Source organism: Curcuma longa, chromosome 2 (assembly GCF_044706935.1).
Source record: "Curcuma longa cultivar G26 ecotype Majalengka, Jawa Barat chromosome 2, ITB_CL_G26_1.1, whole genome shotgun sequence".
Lineage (NCBI taxonomy): Eukaryota > Viridiplantae > Streptophyta > Magnoliopsida > Zingiberales > Zingiberaceae > Curcuma > Curcuma longa.
This window is the reverse complement of record NC_133862.1, coordinates 11,208,691-11,221,841: the sequence shown is the minus strand read 5'-3', so window position 1 is coordinate 11,221,841 and position 13,151 is coordinate 11,208,691. Positions and strand designations below refer to the sequence as shown.

The 13,151-nt window shown below is 35.6% G+C and overlaps 3 protein-coding genes across 7 annotated transcripts; 2 read left to right on the top strand and 1 right to left on the bottom strand.

The window, feature by feature from the left end:
• The first annotated feature begins 18 nt into the window (after positions 1-18).
• On the top strand, positions 19-6,317 carry LOC141821753 (pseudo histidine-containing phosphotransfer protein 2). Of its 3 annotated transcripts, none has more exons than XM_074709110.1 (8): positions 19-159; positions 333-453; positions 3,507-3,579; positions 5,061-5,191; positions 5,277-5,345; positions 5,494-5,565; positions 5,741-5,813; positions 5,904-6,317. In XM_074709110.1, exons 3-8 carry the CDS (start codon positions 3,565-3,567, stop codon positions 5,952-5,954), a joined length of 411 nt encoding a protein of 136 aa, XP_074565211.1. In that variant the 5' UTR covers positions 19-159; positions 333-453; positions 3,507-3,564; the 3' UTR covers positions 5,955-6,317. The 3 variants fall into 3 exon arrangements, with proteins under 3 accessions (XP_074565211.1, XP_074565212.1, XP_074565210.1); XM_074709111.1 differs by having other exon boundaries at positions 19-239; XM_074709109.1 differs by lacking the exons at positions 19-159; positions 333-453; positions 3,507-3,579 and adding an exon at positions 4,231-4,458.
• Positions 6,318-7,036: 719 nt separating this feature from the next.
• Positions 7,037-7,633, top strand: LOC141822332 (lachrymatory-factor synthase-like). The gene has a single exon (XM_074709774.1). The coding sequence runs from the start codon at positions 7,043-7,045 to the stop codon at positions 7,577-7,579; it is 537 nt and encodes a 178-aa protein (XP_074565875.1). The 5' UTR covers positions 7,037-7,042; the 3' UTR covers positions 7,580-7,633.
• A 754-nt stretch (positions 7,634-8,387) lies between these two features.
• Positions 8,388-12,513, bottom strand: LOC141821758 (protein phosphatase 1 regulatory inhibitor subunit PPP1R7 homolog). 3 transcript variants are annotated; one of them, XR_012601217.1, is made up of 8 exons: positions 12,159-12,513; positions 11,235-11,465; positions 10,913-11,059; positions 10,702-10,844; positions 10,518-10,632; positions 8,813-8,933; positions 8,659-8,700; positions 8,388-8,585 (listed from the first exon to the last, which is right to left on the bottom strand). XR_012601217.1 is itself a non-coding variant. In XM_074709115.1 (7 exons), the coding sequence occupies exons 1-6, from the start codon at positions 12,477-12,479 to the stop codon at positions 8,853-8,855; spliced, it is 1,038 nt and encodes a 345-aa protein (XP_074565216.1). In that variant the 5' UTR covers positions 12,480-12,513; the 3' UTR covers positions 8,388-8,700; positions 8,813-8,852. The 3 variants fall into 3 exon arrangements, 1 of the variants encoding a protein (XP_074565216.1); XR_012601218.1 differs by having other exon boundaries at positions 8,673-8,700; XM_074709115.1 differs by having other exon boundaries at positions 8,388-8,700.
• Between the last annotated feature and the right edge of the window lie 638 nt (positions 12,514-13,151).

Sequence of the window (13,151 nt, the reverse complement as noted above, 5' to 3'; positions counted from 1 at the left end):
AGATGAGGATCTTGCCCGCTGCGCCTTCCTCCGATATGCTTCCAGTGAAAGCTAGGGTTTATTCGCTCTGCATCATTTCGATCGTCAAATACAACGAGGCCGCTCTCCGTGTAGGAGCAGCCACATTGCTTGGATCCAGCATTTCGGTGAAAATCAAAGGTTCGATTCCGCAACCGGCCCTCTCTCCATATGCAACCAGTTTACATTTTGCTGCTGCACAAAGCTTCGATTCCGCAACGGTCCCTCTTTGCATATGTCCATTCTCGTTCCTTTAATTTAGCCAATAATTCTACTGTCTTTGTTGAAGATTCTTATGGTCGATACCGTGTCAGGAATACACTTTTGTGCTGAGCACCAATGGATCACCTGCAAATTTTTGACAATGGACTCTGACGCTACTCTGTGATATTCGGTTTTTTTTCTACCAGAAGAGCCGAACATTACGCCTTTCTGGTTGGTGGAACCATCTTTTTGTTCTCATTATTTGTGATAAAGATAAGATGCAGTTTGTTTGATTGTTTTTGTGGTGGTCCTTGACGAAATAAAGAGAGAAGGAAATGAATTGTCCACTTTCATGTTAGGTTCAATAGGATTTTCTAAAATGTATGTAACTAAATGCAACAAGTTCTAACTACTTTGTCAATCAAGATGAAACAATCGAAAAGAACATGTGTGGACAGAAAATTGAGCTCTATCCTATGTCCTCACAGTTCTCAACTTTCCCCAAAACCTGCAAAATGAAAAATCTGATCACTCATGTTCAACATAACTGGAAATGAGAACTTACACATTCTAAATAATTTTTATGGTTACAAATAAAGTGAAATCAGTTGATAGCATTTAGAAGTGTGACTTATGCAACTTTCATAAATAACCTTGATGATAGATTCTTTCGTGCTATTTTTCGATAGGCACTACATCCCAATTGTTTTAAATTGCTGGTATTGCCAACTCTAATGATAGTATGCTGTGCAACATAGTTATTTCCTTCAGTTATTTTCAACTGCGTTTTATGATTTCTGGATTGATTGTCAATGAACCATTTTATATCAAAGATTCATGTGCTAATATATTTGGTGACATCCTTTACTTCCTCTTTTACTCTCTGTTTGTTGGTGTGTGCTTTAGTGGAGTAGAGCACAATAATACCTTGAGAGTGAAGATGCAAGAGCTGTCACTTAATTCTACTTTGAATGATGCTCAATGGATATGCATCCACTAAAAGAACCAATAACATCTTGAGATTCTCTTGGATAGCTAAAGTGTAAAGTTTGTCCCAATGATTGATTTGTCACATATATATTGATAAGGATGATTTCTATGACACACATGTATCCTGGCTGTTTCATAGGTTTGTTCGGCTACTGGTTGAATATGGACTAGATTTGCTACAAAAGTACATACAGACCCTTGATTCTTGTTAAATAATGTTGGAGTAGATACAGGATAAGTTCATTACAGTCAGCACTGTGTCAATCTGGAATATTGTCTGCCATGCAAAAAATATCTTGCAGGCATTCGACTGGATTTTCTGCTAGAATTTGGCTAATGATGACTTTTCCTCATCAACTATTGGTAAAAAAAAATATATGCATACTGAAGGATAAAAAAAGTCCATCTTCTATGTAATCGGATCTTAGTTAGTCATATGATCAATATTCATGGTATTCTTATGCAAACATGGCAACAGATCAGCACATATAATGGAATTTTTATATGGCATATTTCATTGTTGGCATTTTCACTCAGTTTTCAGTTTTTTAGAATTATACAAGATGAAAAAGCTTCATTACATGATGCTATGTATTATTTGTTTTTGACAATGAATCCAGATAAGACATGCTTGCCAAACATTTAACTAGAATATCTAATATGTTACAGATAAAATACAGTCTGCACATTTTGTATATTTTATGCTTATAATTACGAAAAATTACTAGTCTTCCTATTGTTGCATCTTTAATTTTAAACTTCTATATATATATATTTTAAAAATCATAACTGGAGTTCAAATGTTTCCACTTTCTATATTTGGAAAAAAATCTACAATGCATAGTTTTGGCATTTATTAATTAAAAAAAATACTAGCGATGTGTTTATGAACACAGGGACATTTCCTTTGTGATTTACTGGAATATATTGTCCTGATGCTGCATTTTGTATGTTCCATATTGTGATGCGAATATTCTTGAAAGTTTGTAGACCGCTTGGTTCAGTCTCATATATATCTGTTTGATTCCATACTAGCTTATCCCATTCAATTATTTATTTTGAGGATAATGAACATGACATATGATAATGAATGTGATGTAGAATGAACATGAACTAAGCTTCACAGAGAGAATTGAAAGTAGAAAAATTTTATTAATTGAAAGCTACATAGAGACTGTGTTTTATTGGCTCAATCCTAATGAAAACTAGGAAATCGGGAGATACATTTATCCATATTAATTAACCACCCAAAATAAAAGATAACAAATCAAGATAGACTAATTACTAAACAACTAGATCTATTACCAATCAACTCAAATCTGATTTCTAAAGCAAACATTCTCAAATTTAATTACTTTTTTGCATCATTAATGAGCTGATGATGCAATTGGAAAACATTTTGGTAATATTTCCAAATAGAGAAAAAGAATTAAATTGGAGAATATTTGAATTTTGAATTCCAAGTTGAGTTGTTTGGCAATACTTTGAGTTGTTTGTTAATTAGTCTATTTTGACTTGTTATCCTTCATTTTGGCAGTCAATTTGTGAGAATAACCGTATTTTTTAAATTTACTTGTTTCTTAACTAGTTTTTATTAGGATTAAGTATATAAAAGTCCTAGTCTCCATGTAATTCTCAGCTTTAAATGAACAAGAATTGTCTTCCAAATGATTGCTACGTTAACCTCTGATACTTGGATTTCTTCATCTACCTTCATGTCAAATACCAACACTCAAACTCTGACATTCCAAGTGAACTTTTGATATTTATATTGATTACATGTAAACGGATTTAGAAAACTGTGTCTAGCACTTGGATTCACATGGTACAAGTCTGAGTAACACAGGAACAAACAGTAGAGAGGAATTTCATCTAAATGAAATAACTCAAGGAGATATGTGTTCTTGACTGTAGCAGTTGCATTATTACCTCCTATTTATAGAGATAATAACTGGTTTCATGTTATTGTCTGAGTACGTTGCTAATTGACTATAGTATGTATTTTTTTCATGGCCTGTTGATACCTTAAGATAATTTTCTCTTTTGGATCATCTGAATTTTCAGTAAGGCCAAGTGGTGGCAGGTTTTTCTATGTATTTAAATAGCAAATTTTCAAAAAAAATATATTTCAAATATTTTGTTGAGTTTTTGAATTAGTATGATACTGCAAATCAGTAGAACTTAATGGCACCTCAAATAATTGCCACCTTGCATATTCACTGTTTCTCTTCTTTTTGTTAATACTATGTTGGATGAATATTCCACAATATCTTATCTTTGGTGTTTGTGCTTAGAAAGGAACTTATCTTCCATGGACAATTTTGCCTGAGCTGAACCTGCTACCTTGCAACAATGTGCCTACAACAGGTTTATTCAACGACTGCAGAATCACTTCTATTCATTATTGTTCGCTTAGCTTAAAATTTAACTTTTTGTAATGGTGTTGATCACAAGATTGCCATGTGGCATGCCAATCTAAGTTTAGATTCTGATATCTGCATTGGACAATGATGTATTGGATCAATTATGCATTGCATCTCACAGCTTTTACTCCTTTAGCAAAGAGGTGGATGGGACCAAACACTCTAAAGGAACCAAAACTGAAAATCAGGTTCTGAGAAACATTAAAAAATCCTACACATATTGGACGTGGAATAAAGATAGCATATCAAATGTCTATTACATTCCCATCTTTTCTTTTTCATCTGGCTCAGACCATAAAAAAAGGCAAGACAATGACTTTTATCTTTGTATTTTATTTTTTTAGCTCCAATTTGTGTTTCTGTTTTAGATTGATTCAAGTATTTGCTTTTTGGGTTTACCTGCCTTTTTTATTAAAACCCAAATTTAACGCATGTTAAAAGAAGTATATTTCTTTATTTAAGTGGACGTGTCATGCCAATGGCTCACTATCTGCTGGCGTAAAATTTTGAAGTGTTTTATACTTTGATAGGATTGAGAGAGTATCTAAGGAAAAAGTAGACTGGAATTAGAAATGTATTTTTTTTCTTCTTGGATCCAATGATATTTTTGTTAAATCATTGTCCTGGTGGCTTATATCACATATAAGAAAATCCTTTTTCTGTTCTATAAATAGCAGCCTATCATGGTTTTCATATCTCATCAGCACCTGTTCCCTTTGCATTTCATCCTTTGCTCCATTTTGCATTTGTCCCGTGGTCACACATGGAATACTCTAGTTTGCACCGCCAGCTTGCCACAATGAAGAAGAGTTTCTTTGATCAGGTTAAATTTCTGTGCTTCATCACTTTAGTATCTTTGTTTGTTGCAGAACAACTCACAATTACCTGTTACTGTTGCCTTCCTAGGCTCTATAAACTACTGTTTGCCAATAACTACAAGACAGTAATACAAACAATAATTTTCTTCTAAATATAGTACAGCAATAGCTAACAGTGTCAGAATAAGCATCCTGCTATCTGTTAATTCTCCCGTTTGAGCTTCTCATGTAATATTTGCTGATGGTCAATGCAAAGTCAACATTGTTTAATGAGCAACTAAGACACACATATTGTCTGATGGCTAGTTTTAGATGCTGAACTTTCCTGTCTCAGTCACTACACAAAATAGTTCCCAAAGATACGATTTTAGTGTCTCTTCATCAAACCCTGATATTGTAAATATTGCTTCAATCTTAAAATTGACTTTGGAGCACCTTAATGTCACATTTAATGCCATGCAACATTGTTGTATTGACATCGAGTAATATAGAAGGCTTTTATTAACATGAGCTTGAAATTGCTCAATTGAACAGAGAAGTTAAGGTTTTGAACTAAGACCAGCACTTTTACCTCCAGTGGAGGTTGATCGAGTTGTGTTAATTGTAGGGGTTCCTAGATGAACAATTTTTTCAGATAGAAGAGCTGCAAGATGATGTTAGCCCTAATTTTGTGGAGGAGGTTGTAACCTTGTTCTTCAAGGACTCATCGAGATTAATGGGCAACATTGATCATGCCCTGTAAGCACATCTGTGGGTAATCTTTTCTAAGGTATGTGTAGTGTAGTATTTATATTAATATTCCATCAGCTTCTTTTTCCTACAGAGAGAAGTTTCCTCAAGATTTTGGTCGGCTGGACTCACTAATACACCAACTAAAGGGTAGTGCTTCCAGGTGAAACTAGTCTTGACTTTTTGTTTTCTTTTTCTTTCATTTAATTGTAAATCCATTAATTTTGTAGTTTTTATTTCGCTTGACATTCCGGTTTCCTTGATGCCAAAAACTAATATATGATTTATGCCTATGTTATAAACTTGTTTAGCATCGGTGCTGCGAAGATGAAGAATGAATGCACTGTTTTCAGAGATTTCTGTGACAAAGAAAATCACGAAGGGTACCTCTTATTCCTTCACTACCATCTTCAATAATATAACTTGGATATCTGCTTAATACTGTGCTTATTGATGCATCCATGCAATACCTTTGCACGATTGCAATGGTCTAGTTTTCAGTTATTTGATTGATTGGCACAGTAGGGTTTTTGATGTATAAATTATCACAATTTTCAGATGCCTAAGATCATTCCAAAAGGTTAAGAAGGAGCATGCATGTTTGAGACAGAAGCTGGAGAATTATTTCCAGGTTCTACTCTAATGACTAAAGCACAAAGAATTCTACTCTGCCTGTTAAATGAACTAAGCTTTCTCATGATGCTCTCGCTTTGGTTGCCAGTTGCTCAGGCAAGTCGGTCCAGCTGCAAAAGCTACTCGATCTGGCAATTAGGAAGAAGGGAGGATCCTGCATCGATACATATGCAGCACTACGAGAGCTTGATACAAACGTTTAAGCATAGAAGTTTAGTAGTGTAATAATGCTTACTAGCTAGCTAGATAGGGTGGGCACGGTGATGATTTAGCAATGCTATTGTAGGAGATATGTTGACATGTAAAATTGTATCTTTATTATGAAAGATCTTAAATACCCTCAGACCAATTAAAATCCTTGTCCACTCAGAACATATCACTATTTGGATTTTGAGTTATCCCGTTATTTTGCAGGCAAATTTAATCCCCCCTCAATTAGTTAGTACCTTGTAAGCTAATATTTGCACCTAGACACTCACGTGTGTGTGTTTGTGGACTTTACTCAATCCAAAATTATTTATAATTTTCTTCATCATATAAATATTTAAATATTAATTTCTCATTCATTTGAAAATTTAATTTACGATAATAATTCTTAGTAATTGGTTGGTGCATCCTCTCCCTTTCTAACAATTTTGGGATCTTCAGTCTCTTTCCTTTTAATATTGTTGCAATCTCTCTCGGACACATTAATCTTTTTCTACTCCGATCCCTATTAATATATTGACTTTTTTTTAGTCATGGATTTTTCCTCATTCTCATGCCTTGGTCAATATCAGTTGCGTGTACTATTGATGATTCTTTTGATAATCATTAATTTTGCATTAATTGCTTTAATTAATTAAAATTCTTTCTAAATTTATTTTAATTCACCTTAGAGGTTTTCCTAATTTATCACATTATAATATACTATTAGTGTATTCTTTATTTGTCTTAACTTCCGTACTTATTTCAATCTTAACTTATTTCAATCCTCCTATTATTATCTTCTTTAATTTATAAAAGAAGTCTTATATAGTTTATAATATATTTGAGACAATATGTGTTTCCCATGAAAATAATAGAATTTAATCGAATTTAAATTTAGTAGAAAAACCTTGCACTAAGTAACTTTTGATATTTAAGGCAATAATATATTCCGATTTATTTATTTATTTATTTATTTTCAGTTTCTATAAATGTGGTAGAGGGGAGTGCATGTGCAGTTGAGCTAAGGTTCCGTAGTCCATGGATCAGGTCCAACTAGAGAAGGCGTGGCAGGGTAAAGCCACAGCCACACTCCCCCACACCACCGCCGACGCCGCCTGGTCCCTCCTCTCCACCTTCTCCACCTTCCACCGGTGGCTTCCCTCCGTCCACACCTGCCGCCTCATCGCCGGCACCGACGGCCAGCCCGGCTGCGTCCGCTACTGCGCCAGCGCCCCCGCGGACGACGGCAAGCAGCTCCTCTGGGCCAACGAGGAGCTGCTCCACGTCGACGCCGGCGGCCGGAGCTACCGCTACAGGGTGGCCGACAACAACATGGGGTTGGAGAGGTACGAGGCGACGCTGAGCGCGGTGCCGCTGCCGGACGGCGAAGGCGGCGCGGGATCATGCCAGCTCGAGTGGCGGTACGAGTCCGACCCGGTCCAGGGTTGGACCGAGGAGGGCTTCGCCGCCTACTTGCAGGCCGGCGTCGCCGCCATGGCGGAGCGAGTGGAGGAAGCCTTGCGCGCTCCGCCGCCGTCCATGGAAAAGTGCGACGCCGTCGATGTAGCAAATTGACTTAATTAATTTTGCGTGTCGTGAATTTAGTGGAAGCGAATAAATTCCATGGAATTAATTGGGCGTTGCTGTCTGATTCTTCTGGTATCACTTTCATGCACGCAATGCAACGCATCAGATTCTTAGTTTTCAAAGACTATTCAATTCATTTTAAAATTAAGTCGAAATATTAGCAAAGGGAGACATTCGTCTATATTCGTAGGGAGATGAAATGATGTTTAGGATTCATATAGGTGAATCATTTATTTTATTTTGCTCTTAATTTTTGTTTTTAAAAAAAAAAATAAACTAGAAATTCCCAAGCAGTAAGCGAAGCCATCGTTAGATCCACTGTAGCTCTTGTAGCAGAAGATGCTCTTCAGGAACACCTCCCGCCATGTGTGGCGTTGTTCTACGTTCTTGAGAATTTATTTTTGTTTTGTTTAATCAGTACGCTCGTTGGGATTCGGGACATCTGACCAGAGCAATCTAGATAAGATCGAGTCGAGTCAATCTGTCCATTTTTAAATAGGGATAAGATCTGAGAGCTTACTTAAAACTTAAGGATACAAACTCACATTTAGTGGATCAGTTCGAAATTTCTAGATTAAGGCACACGAGAAGAACACAAAAGCGACTAATGGATGAAGAACACATGAGAAGATCAAGGCACACGATCGACAAGTTGAGAACGATAGCAATGAGCCAGGAAATGACAAGCAGACAAAGGTGGAACATGTCTCTTACGACAGACAGACAGACAGACATCGCGTGCCTAAGTACCACTGTATCCATTCTCAAACATCCCCACAAGTGAGTGTAATATCTGTTTGTTTTTAAAATTGTGGAGCTAATTGTAATTATGGGAAAATTATAGTTACAGCTAACAATAAACGTAAATTATTGTTCTTACCTCTTCTTATTCACAAGCCAAATAATTAACATAAAACAGTCTGGAGAGAACAAAATTCTAAACCTTAAAGATACAGTCACAGCGAATGGAGGAGAAGCCTGACTTCTTATGTTCCTGTGGTGCCATGATGATAAGATACAAGAACATAAATATGCGATGGCATATATATATATATAAAGAAACTCACAGGGAAAGGTGTACCAAAAGGCATAGAACACTTGAGTCCGACCTGTACGAGGAGTGTAGAAAGGTTAATTGTTGACTGTAAGAACATGATACGTCGCCAATTCAGCACGAGTTAGCAAAAAAAGAATTAAGAAAACTTCAAGCAGAATTCTCACATGGTAATTAATCATTCAGCAAGGAGTGAGACTCGATCTCTCACATCAGAATGTCGGAATCGATCTGCTGGACATTTGGAAAAATCTGCCTCAAAGTACTAGTGTAATTTGGCAAGCTTGCCTGAAAAATATCATAAAATATATATTTGTCAATCAATTCAACTAGATTTATTCGGCTAAAGAATCTAAGTTGATCATCCACAAAACTGAGCAGATTTGCCAACCAGTTCCAGTCACCTAATGCACAGTTAGAAGATGTTTATATCAAGATGATGCGTGTAAGTCATTCCTATAGTGAAGTTGCGACGAAAGTCCAGTCTTGTTCCACTGTTGAAGTGGTCCTTCATAATTTTTCAATTAATTTAATACCAAATCTAACCTTAATGTCACTTTAAATCTAGCTGTTTTTTCTTTTCTTTTCTTGATTTGATAGTGGAAAGGCTTTCACAAGTGAGCCCACCCAAAGTTAAAAGTGTTGTTCTTCTTTCTCACATAGAGAAGGGTCTCTCTCATATAGAGAAGGAATTTCACACAAAAATTGAAAGTGGACGCCACTTTTAGAAACTCGATTCTAAAACAAAGGAAATAGACAAGCAATTAGGAAAATGCATTGATTCTCATTAATTGACTACTCAAAAGAAATTTAACTGCCAAATAATTCAAATTAGTCTTATTCTACATTTATAAAGCTTAATAGAGGAACAACATCCACATAGACAACCCTGAATATTTGGGCAACACTTCAACGTAGCTGCTTTCTGCAGCTACTCACGAGTTTTTCCTCGTAATATCAATCTTTGATGTTACGTGAATACAGAAAAGAGATTCCGAGAACATTGAAACATCAAATTGTGATTTTATCAATTAAGTTGATACAGAAATAAAACAGAAGCACACATGAAAAATGCTACAATTTAAAACTACACAAATCCACCAAAATCAACTAACTTGACAGAGTAATGACAGGTTAATATAGGAGAAATCAAGGACATGTGAAATACTTGAGGCATTAAATTTAACAAAGGTTCTGTGGGAGCTATGCTAGCACACTGTGTGCTTAAGCAACAAAATTTACCTTGAAAGAAAAATACTAATAACTGGCAAACAGTGTTGCAATTCAAGCAAGTGCAAACGCTAAGCACATCTATGATATTTCCAAGAACTAAAATTGAAGAAGGATCCTGAATAAGTTATATAGCAAATTTTTATTAAATTTCCTAGAGGCTTCCATGTTTAATGCTGATACCAAAACAATAGTTCCACAAGAAAAAAAAATCATCTTGAAACTTTAACTAATGAAATCACTGGAGTTGAGATTACTTCGGCAGAAAAAGAAGGGAGATGAAAAGACAAAAAAAAAAATTGTACATGGAGTCTGAATCACTAAGGTATTGAGTCATCTCCCCTTCCCTCCCCCTATCCCAACCCTCTTTCTCTCAAGCAAACCCAGCCTACAATTATGTTATCGAGCCAAGTCAGATCTCATGAGGTCAGTCATGAAACCACAGTGCTTAATCACATTTGATTATGCAACAATCTGAAGCAAACACTGTATATTAAGTAATTAAATCTAATATGAAACCTGAAATGGCACAAAATTTAAGACATCAAGAGATGGATGTATAACTACACTTGTAGAAATGAATAAGTTCAATGAACATCTAAAGTAAAAAAACAAGTGAAATTGTAAAAGGAAGAAACATACACATGGATTGCGCTCAAGGTAAATGGTTGTAAGCTTCTCCCTTGAACCTGAGACAGCAAGATCTATGCCTTCTAGAGAAGTTATTTGGTTATCATTCAGCCACAGGTCTTCTAACCTGCAAGGTACATGGAGAATGAATTAGACAAAAGATAATGAACCAAAGGGATAATAAGTACCTTTATACCTTGTCAACTTTTCAATGTCACCAATTGCAGTAAGTTTATTAGATGAAATGTCAAGTACATGAAGGTTTTCTAAGGTGGATAGACCTTCCATCTTCTGTATACCATTATGACTCAAATACAGTTCTTCAAGAGCGATGCATTCCTGAAAATATGTAGAATTGATTAGCCATCTCCAAAACATAATGGAATGTAAACTAGAACATACTTCACCTGGAACCCTATCGTGGATGTCAAACGGTTGCTCTGTAAACTTAATTTTCTGATAGATTTCAGCCCGCACAAGTTGACTGTCTTAATACGATTTCGTCCCAGCCATAACTCTTGTAAGTTTGTCAATGTCTGCAAGTTCTCCATTTCCTTCACAAAGGCAGAAAAGTCATGAACTAAAACTCAATAGGATTACTAATGTCTTGGATTAACAAAAATATTAGTTTATTGCTAACAAATTGATGACTAATTCTAACACAGTTTATGAGATTGCCGGATTCTTGATTAGGAAATTGTGTTTAAATTACTAAGGTATGATACTCACCCTTAATCTATTTGAACCAAGTTCAAGGATCTGCAATAAATGGAAGTGTTCAAGTTCCTCCATCTTGTTAATTTCATTCTTTGAAACATAAAGCTCCTTCAACGTACTTGAAATCTTTGATAAGCCATTTAAGGAAGTTATCTCATTGAAAGAGACATCAAAAACCAGAAGGTTCTTGAAAATGCTAGCGTCAGGTATTTTTCTCAGCCTGTTGTCCCGGAATACCAATTCCTGCAAAATAAAACAAATACCAGAAATGATTTCCTTCAGTTTTATAAAAGAGCATAGTGAAATAGGTCGTCCTCTATTCACAAAATTTAAAAAAAAAAGCATTTAGAGAATGAACAATAATACTTGAGCATAGTATTTGACTTTCTAACAAAATACATATTAATAATTAAAGTTACCCATTTTATCAGAGTATGTTGCGTTCCCAATGAAAGCCTATATGTTTCATGTCCAATCAAATTCAGAAAAAATCCGCCTTCCCTAGTTGAAGCTCCTAGTTTTTAATTGATTGATATATTGATTGTACAAATGCAAATATAAGAAAATAATGTTAAGGTGCTCTGCATATGGACCATTGGAGATCCGCAAGCTTCTTTAATGAAGGCATTATTATAACTATGAGGTTCCTTCCTCACAACCTGATTTTCCTATCACCAAAATCAAATTTTATTTTCCTTGTCCTCATTTTATTTGTTATGGTAAAAAAAAACTTCTTTTGACGTCTCTTTCAGCTCAAATAGAAATAAAAGAAACCATTTCTATCGACCGCAGTTTAAATTTGGAACGACTAGGAACTTATCACTATATTTTAAAATCAGATTGCTTTTATTAAGAATGAGGTAGAGGTACAAAGCACAGGCATTTTGGTTTAGGAGCTGCTATTATTAAGAACAAGAAGGTGGAAGGAGCTTTTACAATCAAGCCAGCTATGGCGTTCCAGCGTGAGATTGGCTCGACGCCCTCATCGTCGAAGAGATTCTGCCGAAGCGAGAGCTTCTGCAGCCGCGAGAGGCGGCCGATCCTCTCATCCAGCTTGGAGAGCCTGTTCGCAGTAAGATCCAACTCGACGAGGTCCTCGGGAATCTCGATTTCGCTCAGGTCGTGGAGCTGGAAGCTCGTGAGATCGAGACAGCGCGCCTGCGAATCCAACTCCTCCTCTTCCCCCTCCGCCGCCCGCCCTCCTTCCCCTCGGATCCCGAGGGCTCCGTCGTGCTCTCCCAGGCGTTGCTCCTCCATCACTTCGTCGAGAGGGCAGAGAGCCACAGATCAAAAGCCCTAGAATTTGAAAAGAAAAAGAGGGCAAAATTAACAGAGAATATATATAGTCTGGAGGTTTCCAAAAGTGGGTGAAATCTACGACGACGAATCAGCAGTCACATGAGCGCCGAGTTCCGCACCCAAAGCTCCGGTTCAAACCACATCAACATCTAGTCAAACCCAACTAAATTTCATGATATTCAAACTTCTTTAATAAAATAATTTAAAATAAATCAAATTATTAAAATAATTATTTAAATTTGACTTAAACTTGAGTCTAATTTCAACTTGACTTGAAATTCATCTCTTAATTCAAATTTATTTTATTATTTAAACTTTTTATATTTTAAATTTTTTTATTGATGAATATTAACAAGTTGATTATAAATATATTTAAATTTATTAATTTAATTGATTTTATATGTATTACCAAGTCAATATCAATCTTATTCACGAGCATTGGATTCATCTATTAATTAGTGCAATTAATGCTAACTTTAGTCAGAAAGGACATTAAATTCATTTATTAAGATGATAATATAACAATTAATATAATTGACACGAGTTAGATACCAAACAATTGTAATCTTTTTATTATAATTATTCTCAAATAAATAAAAAATAAATAAAGCTGTGGTTGAGTCATGAGTG